Here is a 17,217-nt window from a genome sequence, read left to right as displayed (position 1 = left end):
AATCACAGTAATACTGACTTTTAGACTAATAATCTTTTAAAAAAGATTTTATTTTTATTGGAAAGTCAGATATACAGAAAGGAAGAGAGACAGATAGGAAGATCTTCTCTCCGCTAATCTACTCCCCAAGTGGCTGCAACGGCTGGAGCTGAGCCCATTCGAAGCCAGGAGCCCAGAGCCTCCTCTAGGTTTCCCACATGGGTGCAGGGTCCCAAGACTTTGAGCTGTCTTCGACTGTCTTCCCAGGCCACAAGCAGGGAGCTGGATGGGATGTGGGGCTGCCAGGATTAGAACCAGAGCCCATATGGGATCCTGAAACGTGCAAGGCAAGGACTTTAGCCGCCAGGCTACCACGCTGAGCCTTAGACTAATAATTTTTTTAATGTACTAGTCTTAAATCATGTAGAAAACAAAGTAGAATTACAAAGCTTCATTGAATTGTTGTATGTTTTATAATTTTCCATGTATTTACCAAAGATCTTTATTTTAGTTATTGGTAAGTGAAGTTATAATTATAACCTTGAAATTATTGTGGGCTTGGCAGGGCTCTCTCTTTGCCAGACTTAATTTAGCTGTTAAGATCCTCTGGTTTCCAATGGGTTGCTTTATTGTTTCTCAGCAATGCTGGTGAATATATTGTTCCACAGACTAATCTGATCCAACTTGGACTCTCTGGATGGCATTGTTCCCAAGATTAGTGTTTCATAGTTTTTGGCTGCAGGAAGACTCTTCCTAGTTAATGTCTCCCATTTTCTCCCACAAACAAGTTCATTTTATAATTTCACTTGTATTTCCAGTGAATCTACTAATTCTTAGCTGCTTTCCATTTCTGCTTCTACTGTTAAAATTCTAGATCTGAACTTCATACTGTGAACCAAGTTTTGCATCCTGTTTAAAGGCCTGCTTCTTCTCCTAGGCCAAGTCCAAATGTGACTTGGTCTATGGGTGGGGACAGTGACACAGGTCTGATTACTCCATTCCATTTAGAAACTTGACTATGTGATATTGCAGAAAGGACAGAGAGAGAGATCTTTATCTGCTAGTTCACTCCCTAGATGGCTTCAATGGCTAGGCTGGGCCAGGTCGAAACCAGAGGCCAGGAACTTCATCCATTCTCCCATGTGTGTGGCAGTAACACAAACATGTGAGCCATCCTCTGCTTTTCCAGTGGGTTAGCGGGGAGCTGGCTCAGAAGTGGAGCAGCCAGGGCACAAATGGTCACTCACTTGCAGTGCTGACCTCACAAGAGTTGCTCTGTCTGCCATGCTCCAGCTCTGGCCCCTTGGTATAAATTTTCTTGAGGAAATGGTTTTTCATACGATGTAAGTCCTTTGGGCCATTTTCAGGGACATCAAATGGTTTTAAACATAATTTTTACCAGCTTCACTAAGGACCCTGCAGAAATCCTGCAGAAATCCTTATACTGGATATGGGACGATTAGGCTTATATTTTGTGTTTAGACAGCTGTTTTAACAGGCCTTTGGGATTTTCATGGTGTTGACATTTTTTTAAATGTAAAGGCCATGTGTGTTATTAAAGCCCCTTTGGTTTAACACACTTCTAATGTTTTGCCCTTAGACTTAGGTTATTGCAGTTTTGGCAGGAATACCACGATGTGTCCTCATATATCAGGAGGTGGATGGATGGTATCTACTAAACATGCTGTCATTTAATGTCAAGCATTTCTTTGAACAGAGATACATTGAGTGACGCAGTAGATTGAATTCTGTTAACTGGTCATTTGAATGACTATTTTGTAAAGCGTATGGGACTTGCACTTACACACAAATTGCTGAATTTTATCAATTCTGTTTTATTACTAACCATATATTAATGCTATTAATCTTTTGGTGTGAACATTACACATACTTTTCTTAGTTTCTCTTTAATTTCTTAAGATTTTAAAATCGAGCCTGTTTTTTTTTTTTTCCTTAACTGTAACAGTATTGTGCCCTGTGGCTTCCATGTTTAGAAAAGCCCTTAAGATTACAGACATATATTTTCTAAAACATACTGATTTTCTGTCTCCCAAATAGGTACGGCTGCGAGAGCACATGGGTGAAAAGTATATTGCATACGGTATGAAAGCTCGCCAGTTAAAATTTTTTGAGGAAAATGTGAATTTTTGAGAATGTTTTTATCTGCTGCCAGAACTAAAGGCCCATTTTCCAGGGTTTTTAGCTTAAAAGTGAAACACAATTGTTTGGAATCCATCCATTATCCTTTTCTTACTGAAAATATATTGGACAGAACAAAGTAACATTGAGCAAGCTCATAAAGAAAAACATTTTGGTTTTGATATTGTCTTTATGATGAAAATGTTGTATGTGGCTATACTTACTGAGCCTTAAATCACCAACTTTATATTTAGAACTTTATTTTTTAAGGTAATAGTTAAAAATGAGGCCATAGAATACTGGATTGTAAGTTTTGTATTGTACTAAGAGGTCAAGGCAGTAAGAGAAACCAATGACATGTTTGTTCAGCAAAAACATTTGCTAACATAGCCCTTAGCGACTAGCATAGCAAGTTCACTATTCTAGGACTAAGTTTAAAGAACATGCAGGTCTTTGTAGTTCTTGAGCAACTGACTTCCTTTTTTTACATACTAATGGACTTTATATATTTTATTTTCACTTAATATTAACCTTATTTAGGGTTTACAAGTATTTGGCTTTGTAAATCAATGTGTCTGCATATCTGTTTTACCAGAGTTTTCCTCCAGTGACTATACTTCTTAAAAGTGAACTGCTTTCCCAGTTAAGCTATTTATAAGTCAAGCCCACATCTTTTTAATTTCATTGAACATATTTAACATTGTCTTCCTGAAGTTTGTTGTCCTCATAACTTTGTGTTTTAAATGTATGATTTACAGCATATATTTGTTTAATGAGGGAATATTCCTCTGTGAAATAAATTTTTTTACAAAATAAAACAGAAATCCTAATAAATTTTTATAAGATTTACTTGTATTGTAAAGTCAGATTTGCAGAGGAGAGACAGGGAAAGATCTTCCATCTGCCTGTTCACTCCCCAAGTAACCACAAACGCTGGAGCTGGCCAATCTGCAGCCAGGAGCCAGGAGCTTCTTCTGGGTCCCCATGCAGGTACAGGGTCCCAAGACTTTGGACAGTCCCCAACTGCTTTCCCAGGCCACAAGCAGGGAGCTGGATGGGAAGTCAAGCCTTCAGGACATGAACTGACGCCCATCTGGGATCCTAGTGCATGCAAGGCAAGGGCCCTAGCCACTCAGCTACCACGCTGGGCCTTCCTTTCAGTTTCTTTAAAGCTTAGTTGTTCCTGTGTGTTAAGTTATAAGCCAGGAACTGGGGATAGAGTGGTTAAGTAAACAATGTGTCCTGCCTGCCCTTCTAGTACTAATAGCCCCAGCCCTTGGCCTTGGTTTTTTGCTTTTGTTTTTTGTTGGAAAGGCAGATTTACAGAGGAAAGAAAAGACAGGAAAAGATCTTCCATCTACTGGTTCACTCCCCATATGGCTGCAATGGCCAGAACTGAGCTGATCCAAAACCAGGAGCCAGGAGCTTCTTCTGGGTCTCCCACGTGGGTGCAGGGTCCCAAGGCTTTGGGCCATCCTCGACTGCTTTCCCAGGCCATAAGCCACGAGCTGGATGGGAAGTGAAGCAGCCAGGATATGAACTGGTACCTATAAAGGATGCTGGCACTGGTAAGTGGAGGACTAGCCAATTGATCTATTGTGCTAGGTCCTTTACCTCTAATGAATTGTTATGAAGTAGTACATGGTATTTTCACACACACAAAAAAACTCCCCATGCTTTCTTAGTCTTAATGTGTAAGCAAAATAAAAATACATAAGTTTCTAGCCAAGTCTTTGGTTATTTTGTGGTTCTTCCTTGAATGCTTAATTCTTTTAAAATCTCACTAATTTAAAACTACTTCATAACATATTTTCTTATAAATCCACCTTTGGTCATATTTCAGTCTGTCTTTGACTGTTTTCCAAAAATTCTGGTATCTTCAGAAATGCTTCGGACTCTTCACAGGCTCAGGAAGCACCTTGCTTCAGCTGCGCTGTGGGCCGTTGGTGTGTATGACCTGTGCAGCCTCTCTTTGGGGATTCTCTTCCCTGTTGCTTATTCACAATTATAATGGCACTGTGAGCATTAAATAAAACTGGTATAAAAATCACTTCTGTTTAACATTATTCAAAGTTCCTTTGTAAGACCCAATTAGCAGCATTTTAAGACAGAAATGCCATTTGCACTCTTCAGTATGGTAGCCGTTAAGTCAGATGACTAGCCCTTGAATCGTAGTCTGACTGAAGAACTTCCTTGTACACATTGGACTACAGCACCATGTTGGGTGGCCTAATTCTGTATTGTTCATTAAGTAAGAGTTGAGCAGCTATAACATGTCAAGGTCTCCGCTAGGCATGAGGTCAGCAACAGGGAGCAAACACAAGGTTCCTCTTTTCAGGGAGCTGAGGCTCTGATGAGAACTGACCGAACACCGTTAGATGTACTAACTGCCATGATAAACACAGGTGAAGCAGATGCAGAATGGTGCGGCATGCCGCCTTCTGAAAGGGTCCCAGGGAGCACCACTTCGTAGTCTATCTGGGTAGACCTGATGGAGGGAGCAAGTCCTGGGGGTGAGGGTGATGTTCCAGACTCAGGGAACAGATGCAAAACCTTTCTGTCTGTTGCTTGTGGATTTCATCTGCCAGGTTCTGAGAGGAAGAGTGCTGAGCAGAAGTAGTTCTAATAGTTTATTTTTCTAAAGATTTTATTTGAAAGGCAAAATGCCTTTTCCTGGGGAATATGAGCAGGAAGCTGGTTTGGAAATGGAGCAGCCAGGACTCCAACTGCTGCTCACATGGGACACTGGCATCACAGGGTAACAGCCTACTGTGGCACGCCACCCACACCTCTGCTCAGCTCCTGTGCACTTACGGGCAGCTGTATAGAGTTCTCTTGTTCAGCACATCAGAACAGTGACATCCTGGCTGTGCTCTTTGTACCATCTGATGCTTCTGGCCATCAAACACCTTTTTCATTCTTACAGCTTAAAGCAGCCATGCTGGTGTTTTCAGCCTCTGGATGTTGTTTTCAGAACAAGAGGTAAGCCAGTTTGTAACCCTCTGTAGAGCTTCTAACTTTTAACATTTCTTATAATTTGATATGATTGTTCTTTCTTACCTTTTCAAAACCCATATTTCAGCTAAAATGTTACTTTACCACAAATCCACAGCAGTAAATTTTTTATAGGTGCTATTAAGAATATTTTAGGAACTTGTAGCTATAGAACCATGATTTTTGCTTTTTTAAAGATTTGAAAGGTAGAGTTTGAGGAGGAGAGTCATATATCAAACATCCAAATCGATCTTCACTCCACAGATGGCTCTAATGACTGTGGCTGGGGCTTGCTGAAGCCAGGAGCTTCCTGCAGGTCTCCCGCGTGGGGAGTAGGGGCCCAGGAAGTTGGGCCGTCTTCTAGTTTTCTGAGGAGCATTAGCAGGGAGCTGGGTCTGAAATGGAGCAGTCGGGACTTGAACCAGCATTCATATGGGATGCTGGTGTGGCAGGCAGTGGCGAGGCCTTACCATGCTTCTAACTTTGCTTTCACTGAGTCCTGCTTGCAGCACAGTCAACAGCAGGCCTGCGAGACACAGACCTGCATTATGAGTTTTAATTGGAAACATTCAAGGGACTTAATGATTTAATAATGAATTATAAAACTGACAAACTGGACTATCATGAGGCATTTATTATTTATGTACACCTGAAACTTTCCATACTTGCATTTTCTGTTTTCCATTTCACAGCAAGATTATGAAGAGGGTTTAAAATATTTATAAATGAAACCTCAAGTGGATTAAAATGAAATGTAAACAGAATGAGGTCTGGCCGCGGTGCTGTAAGAGCATAGGTGATTTTGGTTATGAAAGCAGTGTAGCTCATCTCGGGGAACAGAAGCAGGTGCCGAATCAGAGAAACCCCAGTCAGTTGTTTTTAGCATGCCTCTTAATTTTCCTGTCTCCTGGTTTCTTGTCTTCTGTGCACGAGTCTTGAACAGGTAACCATTTGAGGGGATGTCGGCGGTAGATTGGCCATGGGGGGAGTGTCAGCTGGGCCAGAAGAGAGAAAACGGATCACGATGCCATCGGTGCTAGCCAGGAAGACCAGTAGGTATAGAACCTGGTTCTGTGCTAAAAAATGCTTTATAGATATGTTCATACAAATGTTTTCCACTCCCGCAAAAGCTCTGAGTTACTTCCCAGGCAATACATGAGCACCCGGAGGAATCCCTGCTAGCCGTGGCCCCTTTCTGCGGTTCATGCCATCTGACACTCTTGGTATCTACTTTTCTGAGAAGCCGCCCATGACTGGCTCCTAGCACTGCTACCTCCAACCAAACCGCCCCAACTCAGAAAACCACACATTTCTTACCAAACATGAAAAGGCAAATCCAGCCATAACTATGTACACAGTCCACCCGAACTGTTCAGCCACGTACCCGTAGATAAATCCAACTATCTAGAGCCAAAGCACATGAAAACACAGTTAAGGCGGGGGAGACGGGGAAGACTTAATAAATACACACAAACTCAGGGTCAAAATATAATACAAAATCAGTACTCACTGCAGAAAAAAGAATAATTCCCTGAAACAGCTGTTCAGCCAGCTTCTGGCCCTTGTAATCCTAGAGGATGGAGGACAGCAAACACGGAGTTGGTCCCTATTGCGGCTCTCACCCCACAGCTTGGATGCAAGGCAGCCCCACTATCAGGGGTTCCCCCAGAAGGCCTGGCCAGGAATCAAATTCTGGGGTGGGGAGGGGCAGAATCGAAGCATCCTAAGCGGAGCTCGTGCGGGGAAACGGGGAACCCGGGAGGCTCAGGTCGGGGGGTACAGGGTGAACGGTAGCCACCGGGGCCAGCAGCCACGCAGCCCCCGAGTCGGAGCTCGGACAGGAGGCCACGCTCTCACCATCTGTGTGGGAAACGAGCTCAGTTGTTCCAGCATGGCTACTCCGGAGGGCGAGCAGCAGGGCGCGGGAAGGCAACACTGAAGCACCGGAGGACACCGCAAACACTCCGGGGAGCTTTCCGAGCCGGGCAGAGCGATGGCCGCGGCCCCGGAAGCGGATGTCTCCGCCAGGCCCTGGCTGCCCGTGGCCCCGCCCCGCGCCATCGCTCGGCGACGTGTGCTCTCCAAGTTGGCTGTGTTGCGGCGCAGCGGCCGGCAGGCCTGGGGCGGCGAGCGGGTCAAGCCATCGCGAGCCCGCGGAGGCTTCGCCGTCAGGGCTGCTGGGGGTGCCGAGAGTCCCGGCCTCGGTCACACGCACTCAAGTCCACCGCACCTCCACGGGAGCTTAACGGCTGCCGGCGCGAGCCGCGTCTCCATGGCGACGGCCCTTCCTCAGCGAGGACCCCGGCGGCGGCGGGGCTGCCCCGCGGCGCCTGCCCCGCCTGACGCATTCGCGCTGGGAAAGTCGGGGGTGCTGAGCCGGGCCTTGTGAGATTCCGCGGCAGTGGCGGAACGCCCGGGAGGGTGGGCTCGGTCCGGAGGGCGGAGGACGCGGGCGGCCTGGCAGCGGGCCCGGCGGCGGGGCCTGCGGCTCGGGCGCTGAGCTGGCGGGGCGGGCCGGAGCGCGGGCGGCCTGGGCGGCGCCGCCGCCTCCTCCTCCTCCTCCTCCTCTTCCACCCGCTGCAGGTAAGACGGGTTGCCACGAGATGCTGACGGGAAACGACGCCTAGCATCCCTAACCCGTGCAGTCTGTGGGTCTGGCGGACGCCTCGGGGCGTCGCGCCACCTCTCGGTCATTTGCTAAGCCTTAGGCAGCCCTGTTGATAGTTAGTGTTGGGGATCCACCACTCCCCCCGCCTCCCACCCGCGACCACGTCCTTTGGAGAAAAAGGAATCTCCCTGAATCAGAGACCCCGGTCCTCTCACCAAGGGAAAGCATCCTGGGGGGAGCTGAGGACACGCTGGCTTTACCAGCAACTGTGGGCCTTCCCACTAGAGAGCAGGCAAGCGGTCCCTCATATCTCAGTCAGGGCTGGTGGACAGTTCAGAAGATCTGACCCTCTCCTGCCTACGTTTGAGACAGAAATCGTTCTAGAGGGCCCTGGCCTCTGTGATGTGTATGCTGCATTATCAGCAGACCGTGGGATCTTGGTTCTCTGTGGGCGGGGATGTGGCTGCCGCTCACCTTCAGATACCTTGTTTGTGCTGGGAGCCCCGAGGCAGACAGGCAGCCCAGCACGCAAGCAGAGGACAGGTGGAATCGAGGCCTAGAGGCATAGGAGCTGGTTAGGGAGGCAGTTGCTGCTTCAGCCCAGGGGAAAGTTTGGAGGGAGGCTCCCGGAAAGCCCAGGAGGCAGCTAGGGTGAGGGCTGTATCCCCAAAGTCATCCTGGCAGGCACTGAAGTGCAAAGTGCAGACAAGTGAATGACCTCAGAAGGTGCAGTGCCAGCTGGGAGCAGGAACGGGGGTGGGAAGGGAGTTTATCCTGGGTGCCTAGCATCCTGGGTACTTCCTCCGGTGTGTTTGGATGGGTGTTAGTTGTGTGTGTAAATACTTGCATTCCCTTGTGTGGGCTCTCATCCAGTGCACTTCATAGTTCAGCGGTAGGACATGATGGCATTTGAAAGATAAAACTCAGGGAGAAAGAAATTGCTAGTTAAATTCAGTGGGAGAGAATACCGTTGGAATCTTTGCTCTTCTTTAAGTTGGAATTTGTTTTGGTAATTATTTTCAAAGATTGCATTCCCTTGCCAGATGCCACGTGTGTTTTTGTTTGTTTGTTTGTTTGTTTATTTTGATGGGGTGAGCTATCAGGGATATGTCAGGAAGCATTTTCCCTGTGGTCCCTGTTTTCGTGGAGCTTAGGTTAGGTGCAGGGAGAAGAGAGATGAGATAGTTTCATGATTGAGAAAGGAGGTTGAGCTGAGGCTGTCCGAGGGGATGGGGCAGGGAGAGCTTAAAGATGGCCTCGAGCCTTGGTGACTTGCACAGCAGTTTGAAGGGGAGGGAGGTTGGGAAGAGTGGTTGGAGGAGGATCTAGAGTATAGGAGATAAGGAAGTGGAGCTACACACCACACTGCCTTCTTAGGCTTTCAGAGTGCCGAGAGCCGGGGAGCAGAGAAACTTGTCCGTTAGTGGTTTGACCGAGGTGGTAGGGGCATAAAACTGTTCTTTTCCCCTAAGATTTCTTTTATGTTCTGGGTGAGTGTGTGTGCACGCACGTGCGTGTGTGCCTTTGTTGACAGTAATAGAGTAATGGGGGAATGAACATTTCATAATCACTAAACAAAAGATGAATTTTCATTGGATACTGAAAATTGCTAATTAACTTGTATGCAACTTTGTAATCCTAGAGAAGCATAGCTACTGTTCCATCTCAGGGTCCCTGTGGGAGTTTTGTTTGGAGAGTCCCTGGAAACAGTCAGGGAAGCTGCCTTGCCAGGAGTAGAACCAGGGAAGGAAATATAAGACATGGCCTTTTACAGTGGCTGTCACAGGGCCTGGCATGGCGGCCTAATGGCTAAAATTCTGGCCTTGAACATGCCGGGATCCCAGTTCTAACCCCTGCAGCCCCACTTCCCATCCAGCTCCCCGCTTGAGGCCTGGGAGAGCAGTCAAGGACATCCTAAAGCCTGGGGTTCCTGCACCCATGTGGGAGAACTGAAAGAAGCTTCTGGCTCCTGGCTTTGGATCAGCGCAGCACTGGCCGTTGCACCCACTTGGGGAGTGAATCATCAGACGGAAATCTTCTCTCTGTCTCTCCTCCTCTCTGTATATCTGACTTTCCAATTAAAAAAAAAATCTTAAAGAAAAAACAATGAGTGTCACCATGACTTAGGGACAGGTGGTTTCTGCCAATGCAGATTTACTTCAACATATCACATACTGGCTCAGAGTGTCTGTCTGGCTTGCATAACACAAATGCATGTGCTACTCCAATCATATACCACTTTATTTTTTTATTTATTTTGTTTGAAAGAAGGAAGGAGGGAGGGGGAAAGATCCAGAGAGGGAGGACCCTCTTCCATGCACTGGTTTACTCCAAACGTGGCCAAAACAGCCAGGTCTGGGCCGAGCCAGAGCCAAGAGTCAGGAGCTTCCTCCAGGTCTCCCAAGAAGGTGCAGGAGACCCAATTACTTTGGCCATCCTTCACTGATTTCCCAGGCCTCAAGCAGGAAGATGGATTAGAAGCAGAGCAGCTGGGCCATGGCCTAGCGGCTAAAGTCCTCGGCTTGAACGCACCGGGATCCCATATGGGCACCGGTTCTCATCCCGGCAGCTCTGTACTTCCCATCCAGCTCCCTGTCTGTGACTTGGGAAAGCAGTTGAGGACAGCCCAAAGCCTTGGGACCCTGCACCCGCGTGGGAGACCTGGAAGAAGTTCCGGGCTCCTGGCTTCGGATTGACACAGCTCCAGCCGTTGCAGTCACTTGGGGGGTGGATCATCGGACAGAAGATCTTCTTCTCTGCCTCTCCTCCTCTCTGTATATCTGACTTTGTGATTAAAAAAAAAATAGAGCAGATGGCACTCGAACCAATGCTCCACATTCTTGTTTCCAGTGAACTATTTGTTTTGAAAAGTGAAGATGTCAGTGTGGTAAGAAAAGGGCAGTTAACCAGGAGAGATGAAGCCTTGGGATGGAGTGCTGCTTTTTTTCTGTTAGCTGATCTTCACTTTGAGAATAGCATTTTTGTTATTAAGATTCATTTTTGTTTGTGTTAACTGTTTTGTTGTTTTGTCAGGCGAGTTTGCAAGTGTTCTTTATCCTGAGGACACTCAGGTTAGTGGGGATGAAGCTCAGGCCTCAGATGGCTTTGTCACGGTCCCTGTGTGATCAAGGAAGCTGAAGCAGGAATTCCTTGGGAAGCATTTCTGTAGTGGTTTAGGGCAGGTAGGACTTTTGGTACTTTTTCCTTCTGCCTTTCATCTGGTGGCATGTAACATAAAGTTCAAGGCTGTATATTTCTTCGAGTTATTTGGAAGTATTTCAATATGATTATAAAATTTTCTAGTCCAAAGTTAGGGCCTTGAGAACTGCTGACACAAGCCGAGGTTCTCGCGCAGTATCCCCTGTTCCTCTGGTGTCTCCCTGCTTGCGCTTTTCGATGACTGTTCTCACACACTCACTCACTTTGGGGGCTTGTTTTGTCTTGTAGGGGTAATAACTAATGTTTACTCAAGACAGAGGAAAAAGATGCCAGTCCGCAAAGGTATGCCATTTCTACAAGTCCTGCTCTTTGGTACCTGGTCAGAGGCAAAGAGATGTAATGTAGATTTGTTTTCCCCATCTGTTTCAGTAAATATAATCATCTTGGTCCTGGCTGTTATCCTCTTCTTGCTGGTTTTGCACCATAACTTCCTCAGCCTGAACAATTTGCTAAGGAATGAAGTGACAGGTAGGGGAACCCCTGCTGATCCCTTGGTGTGTTGAAGACCTGGAGTTCCCACGTCCTGATTGAAAGGAGTGTGTTGAAGGAAAAGAAGGCTCGCTGCTGAGCCTCTGGGCGGCTATGCAGCCCGGGAGGAGGCAGGGCGGGTGCTCACCGTGCTCCTGCAGAGCCTCCTACCTTTCTTCTCCCCAGCACGCAGTTGCTAAGGGTTGGTCTCCTTTTAGCACCTTCTATGGGCCACCATCTGCTTGCATTTCGGCAGGGCAGGGCTCCCGGTGATCGAGACCAGTGTGCGTCCTGCTATCTGCTGTCTCTCCAGTCTGCTGATTTTCCTTCATCTGTTAAATTTCCTGTAACTGTGCAACCCTGTCAATGGGACTGTAGTAGCACACCAACATCATAAAAGCTTGTCAGCTGTTTAAAACATTTTTCGCATCACATAATTACATGGTACATTTTCTTTTAAATTAGTTGTTTGAAGTATGCTGTCATTGAGGGATGTTTGAGGCATCAGGGGTGGGCTCTGTTGCTGGATTAAGCTGTAACACCTGTATTTTGTATCAGATGAGTGTGTCCATTCCAGCCCTGACTGCTTTGCTTTCTATCTGGCTCCCTGATAATGTGCCAGAGAATGCAGTGAAAGATGGCCCAAGTGCTTGGGCCTTTGTATCCACATGGGAGACCCAGATTGAATTCCTGGCTCCTGGCTTCGACCAGATTCAGCTCTGGCTGCTGTAGGCCATTTATAGAATGAACCTGTGGATGGAAGGTTTGTCTCTCTGCCTTTTAAGTATTTTTCTGTAAGACTTACTTATTTGAGAGGCAGAGTGACAGAAAGAGATGGATCTTTCACACACTGGTTAACCCTGATGGCTATAATAGCTGGGCCTGGGCCAGACTGCAGCCAGGGCTCAGGAGCTCCATCCTCCCACCCGGGGGGTTTAGAGACCCAGGTGTTTAGTTTAGTATTCATTTCTTTTTGCTGTCTTTTCAAGCAAATTAGCAGGAAGTTGGATTAGAAGTGGAGCAGCTGGGTCTCAAAATGGGACTGATATATAGGGTGCCAGCATTGGCAGCCACAGCTTAGTCTGCAGTGTCAGCCCTCCAATAACTAATAGCATATATATATATAGATAAAAATAACTCACGAGATTGTGTTTGTTACAGTGTCTTCTGTGTGTGTTCGTTTCAGATTCAGGAATTCTGGGACTTAAGCCTATAGACTTTGCTCCAAATGCTCCCTGGAGTGAGGGAGATGAGGGACAAGAGGAGATCCCTGTGGTCATTGCAGCATCTGAAGACAGGCTGGGAGGGGCCATCGCAGCCATAAACAGCATTCGGCACAACACCCGCTCCAATGTGATTTTCTACATTGTTACGCTCAATAACACAGCTGACCACCTGCGGTGAGCTCTCTTTGCCCACATCCTGCCTCGGGTGGATGGTGTAGAGCAGGCCAGCTACTGATCCAGGAACTATATTTTTTTCCTTTTGCTAAAGCTTTCTTTTTTTTTTTTTATTGGAAAGGGCAGATCATATTTACAGAAAGAAGAGACAAAGTTCTTGCATCCATTGGTTCATGCCCTAAACAGCTGCCTCAGACAGAGCTGAGCCAGGAACCAGGAGCCTCTTCTGGGTCCCCAACATGAATGCAGGATCCCAAGACCTTGAACCATTATGGGCTCCCTCTTATGGCTTTCCCAGGCCAATGGAAAGTGGAGCAGCTGGGACACAAACTAGCACCCATATGGGATCCCAGCGCTTGCAAAGAGAGGATTTAACTATTGGGCCATTACTCCAGGCTCTTTTTTTTCCCCAGTTATTTTGAGAGGCAATTTTACGGAGAGCCAGTGAGATTTTTCATCTACTAGTTCTCTCCACAAATGGTCACAGTGGCTGGAGCTGAGCCGATCCAAAGTTAGCAGCCAGTAGCAGCTTCTGGGTCTCTTATGGGGTGCAGGGGCCCAAGGACCTGAGCCATCTTCCACTGCTCTCCCAGAGCATCAGCAGAGAGCTGGATGGGAAGTAGAGTAGCTGGGACATGATCCCAGCACAAATATAGGATGTCGGTGTTGCAGATGGAGTCTTCATTGGAGTCCAGCTTCCTGCTGGTGCAGACCTGGGTAGGCAGCTGTGATGGGAGTACTTAGTCCTGCAGCCCCTGTGGAGACCTGGGCTGACCTCCCACCTGCCTGAGTCACTGCAGACAAATGAACTAGTGGATGGAGGCTTATTTTCTGCCTCTCAAAACAACCCACCAACCAAAATCAAAACAAGCAAAAAATGCACTAAAAACAAAAACAGTTGATGGAAAGTGGTACATTATCTTTTAATTCCACTTCACCATAGGAATTCCTGAAGTACTTATGCACCTGTGTATTTTAGACAATTGAACTGTGTATTTTAGACAAATAAGCTGCTACACTTTCCAGGGTGATTATATCATAAACATGGCCCTCCTTCATAATAGTGGATATGCTGAAGGGAGCTTATTCCAGGAGGTAGGTCAGCTGTCACTGTGCACCATATTTCATCTGATGCTCAGTTGGTTGGTCATAACACTTTCTTACTGAAGCAAGCAAGATGTTAATTTATAAGTCACAAATTTCCTGTCTCATGGACATGCTCTGACAAGTCTGGCTGGAGCAGGAAGGGTGTTGGAAACAGCAGCAAGGTCATGTGTAGATGTGAACACACCTGATCCAGATGCTGGGTAACCAGCTGCCACATCTCAGCATAGGGCAGAAATACACCTCACGGAGCAGTCACCTGTGAATGATCCTTATTCAACTGTAATTAAACATCTGATGGATACTTTGTTTTGAAAATGAATGAAGACTTAGCGCATATTCTTTGAAAAAACAGCTTGTCTGACAGACTTACAGTTGTAAAAGCTTTAAAACATTGTGTCCTTAGGACTTTCTCCATGGTTCTTATTTATAGAAGTCAATATGATTTTCCCACAATGCAAAAACTCAGAACTTAGCCAAAATAGGAACACTGCATTGATTATATATCAGGTGTCTACAAAATGCTGATCTGAAGCAGGTTTAGAAGAGATGTGCAGTACGTCTGTGCAAATACTGGCTTTTGTTAAAACCAGTGTCTCAGACTGGGTGAGTTAGAACAATTGGTAGGTAACAGATAAGCTTTTCCTACTGTTTTGACTGATTTTCTTCACCCATGTGTATTTGGAGAGTGAATTGAATGGCCCACGTGATGGTGAGATGTTCCCAGTTCCATAGCAAGTTTTCATGTGAGAAGAGCATTGCCATAGCATCTTGTTGAGGAAGGGTCCATGATTGAGCAGAACTGGGAGACACCTGCTTGACCCACGGCGCTTGTTACGTTGCTTTATGCCTGTGCTAGGAAGGGACAAAGATAAGGCTGTGGCTTGGAAGCATGATTATGCGGAACTGAAATCTGGTATTTCATCTTCATTAGGTCCTGGCTCAACAGTGGTTCCTTGAAAAACATCAGGTACAAAATTGTGAACTTTGATACTTCACTCTTGGATGGGAAAGTAAAGGAGGATCCTAACCAGGGGGAATCCATGAAACCTGTGAGTTCCAGACATCCTTGTTTGTACTTGGAGTGTTGGGGAATCAATGGAATTCCTAGACAACCGGGCACAATGCAGTTTCCAGGGGAACAAGCCTAGACTGAGTCTTTTGGCTATCTTCAAGGATACTGAGAACATTCTAGCAGTTTCTGTGTAGATATGAATACAGCTACTACAATTTCCTATGCCAGTGCTTCTTTCCTTTTCCAGTTAACTTTTGCAAGGTTCTACTTGCCAATTCTGGTTCCCAGTGCAAAGAAGGCCATTTATATGGATGATGATGTGATCGTGCAAGGTACCAAATAATGTACTATTACCATGCATGCTGTTTGCTGTCCATTAATCTCCTAATGGAAATGTTAATCCTCAGTGCTTGTTTATCTCAGGTGATATTCTTGCCCTGTACAACACACCCCTAAAGCCAGGGCATGCAGCTGCATTCTCAGAAGACTGTGATTCAGTCTCTACTAAAGTTGTCATCCGTGGAGCAGGGAACCAGGTAGGTCACTTAGGAGATGCCCTGCACGCTGCAAGGGTTCGATGGGAAGTGGCAAACTCACAATTCAAAACTCAAGCCTACTTTTCTGTAGGTATTTAGAACTCGCCAACCTAATTCTCTAACATCTGGTCTCTTATTTAAAAATGCAGGTTTTCTATCTTAACTTGGAAGCCATAGTTTTACAATCCAACTTTATTTTTAAAAAATTTTAACTGGGGCCTGGGATGGTAGCCTAGTGGCTTAAGTCCTCACCTTGCATGTGCCAGGATCCCATATAGGCACCATTTTATGTCCCTGCAGCCCTGCTTCCCATCCAGCTCCCTGCTTGTGGCCTGGGAAAGCAGTCAAGGACGGCCCAAGCCTCAGTTCAGCTCTGGCCATTGTGGTCACTTGGATAGTGAACCAGTGGATGGAAGATCTTCCTCTCCATCTCTCCTCCGCTGTGCTTTCCCAATAAAAATTAAAATCTCAAATTTTTAAGTGATTTTCCTGAAAGGCAGAGTTTTATGTTGGTTTGCTTCTCAAATGCTCTAATGGCTAGAGTTGGGCCAGGGCAAACCTGGAAGCCAGGAATTCCTTCCGTGTCTTTCACATGGGTGGCAGGGCCCCAGCTTGATTTAATACTGGCTACCTTGCAGGCAGGGTGTGCAATTACAGAAAGCTGAAACCAAAAACTGGAAATGCACATCCTAGCCAGCACCTTAACCACCAGTCCAGATGTCCACTCTGGCTTTCACCAGCTGCAAAACTATTCCATTTCAAGCAGTAAACATACACATCCCTTTTGTGTTTTCAGTACAACTACATTGGCTATCTTGATTATAAAAAGGAAAGAATTCGTAAACTGTCCATGAAAGCCAGCACCTGCTCATTCAATCCTGGAGTTTTTGTTGCAAATATGACCGAATGGAAACGTCAAAACATAACGAGCCAGTTGGAAAAGTGGATGAGACTCAATGTAGAGTAAGTAGGTTCCTGACCTAGCAGACTCCTGTGTCCACTGTATAGTACTCGTGACTGATGTGTTATTTGTCCCTCCAAGAGAGGGGCTGTACAGCAGAACGCTGGCTGGCAGCATTACCACACCTCCTCTGCTCATCGTGTTTTACCAGCAGCACTCCACCATTGACCCCATGTGGAACGTCCGCCACCTAGGTAAGCATGGCTAACCGAGAACTGGTGTCTAAAGAACTATTCTTGGGGATGGGATAGGCTCATTTGTGGTGTGGCATCATCTTGCGTGACTGTTGACAGCCGTTTGGTTCTTTTTCTTAATAAGGCTCCAGTGCTGGAAAACGATATTCACCCCAGTTTGTAAAGGCTGCCAAGTTACTCCACTGGAATGGACACTTTAAGCCCTGGGGAAGAACTGCTTCCTACACCGACATCTGGGAAAAATGGTATGTTCCCGATCCAACAGGCAAGTTCAACCTCATCCGAAGACATACAGAGATCTCAAACATAAAGTAGAGATTTAAAAATTAGAAACATTTCTCAAGAATCCCTAGAAGACTATTTTGTGTGGGAAGTTAACAGTTGCTGGCTTCTGCATAGCTGTATAGCAGCTGTTCAGACAGTGCAGTTGGGGAAGGCAACAAATCTGGCAGTCAGCTTCCAGACGGACTTTGGATACGCTGCTCCTGCCTTACCACTGCTGAGTGACCAGCACTGCGACTGAGGCGGCTGACAGAGCTTGCTTCTTATGTGTAAATAAAAGTTATTTTTCAGTTTAAATGTGACTTTTTTGTTTCCAGA

At 46.3% G+C, this 17,217-nt stretch overlaps 4 protein-coding genes across 7 annotated transcripts in view; 3 read left to right on the top strand and 1 right to left on the bottom strand.

The window, feature by feature from the left end:
* NEK4 (NIMA related kinase 4) overlaps positions 1-2,929 on the top strand; it is a 30,170-nt gene extending 27,241 nt beyond the window's left edge. For all 4 annotated transcript variants that reach the window (XM_040994618.1, XM_040994616.1, XM_040994615.1 and 1 more), the window contains one exon: positions 2,038-2,929. In XM_040994618.1, coding sequence (XP_040850552.1) covers positions 2,038-2,130 — 93 coding nt within the window. In that variant the 3' untranslated portion in view covers positions 2,131-2,929. The remainder of the gene's footprint in view (positions 1-2,037) is intronic.
* Positions 2,930-5,726: 2,797 nt separating this feature from the next.
* Positions 5,727-7,188, bottom strand: SPCS1 (signal peptidase complex subunit 1). The gene is made up of 4 exons (XM_040994613.1): positions 6,970-7,188; positions 6,623-6,682; positions 6,430-6,516; positions 5,727-6,107 (listed from the first exon to the last, which is right to left on the bottom strand). Exons 1-4 carry the CDS (start codon positions 7,171-7,173, stop codon positions 5,982-5,984), a joined length of 477 nt encoding a protein of 158 aa, XP_040850547.1. The 5' UTR covers positions 7,174-7,188; the 3' UTR covers positions 5,727-5,981.
* Positions 7,189-7,631: 443 nt separating this feature from the next.
* Positions 7,632-17,207, top strand: GLT8D1 (glycosyltransferase 8 domain containing 1). Its single transcript, XM_040994612.1, has 10 exons — positions 7,632-7,695; positions 11,168-11,221; positions 11,309-11,407; positions 12,594-12,807; positions 14,846-14,963; positions 15,174-15,258; positions 15,350-15,462; positions 16,259-16,425; positions 16,505-16,617; positions 16,742-17,207. The coding sequence occupies exons 2-10, from the start codon at positions 11,206-11,208 to the stop codon at positions 16,930-16,932; spliced, it is 1,116 nt and encodes a 371-aa protein (XP_040850546.1). The 5' UTR covers positions 7,632-7,695; positions 11,168-11,205; the 3' UTR covers positions 16,933-17,207.
* The window catches only part of PBRM1 (polybromo 1), a 93,657-nt gene continuing 88,620 nt past the window's right edge, over positions 12,181-17,217 (top strand). Inside the window, exon 1 of the mRNA XM_040994603.1 lies at positions 12,181-12,191. The gene's annotated coding sequence lies outside the window, so the exon portion shown is untranslated. The remainder of the gene's footprint in view (positions 12,192-17,217) is intronic.

The sequence above is a fragment of the Ochotona curzoniae genome, unplaced genomic scaffold (assembly GCF_017591425.1).
Source record: "Ochotona curzoniae isolate NIBS_2020 unplaced genomic scaffold, NIBS_Ocur_1.0 contig_908, whole genome shotgun sequence".
Taxonomy (NCBI): domain Eukaryota; kingdom Metazoa; phylum Chordata; class Mammalia; order Lagomorpha; family Ochotonidae; genus Ochotona; species Ochotona curzoniae.
This window is presented reverse-complemented; position numbering and strand designations above follow the sequence as displayed.

Coding starts and splice junctions, on each gene's coding strand:
- GLT8D1 (XM_040994612.1), top strand. Junction 12,808..14,845: donor AACACAGCTGACCACCTGCG/GTGAGCTCTCTT, acceptor CATCTTCATTAG/GTCCTGGCTCAACAGTGGTT. Junction 14,964..15,173: donor AGGGGGAATCCATGAAACCT/GTGAGTTCCAGA, acceptor TTCCTTTTCCAG/TTAACTTTTGCAAGGTTCTA.
- SPCS1 (XM_040994613.1), bottom strand. CDS start 7,173: ATGGCGCGGGGCGGGGCCACGGGCAGCCAGGGCCTGGCGGAGACATCC. Junction 6,683..6,969: donor GCTCGTTTCCCACACAGATG/GTGAGAGCGTGG, acceptor TCCATCCTCTAG/GATTACAAGGGCCAGAAGCT. Junction 6,517..6,622: donor GAATTATTCTTTTTTCTGCA/GTGAGTACTGAT, acceptor CTTTGGCTCTAG/ATAGTTGGATTTATCTACGG.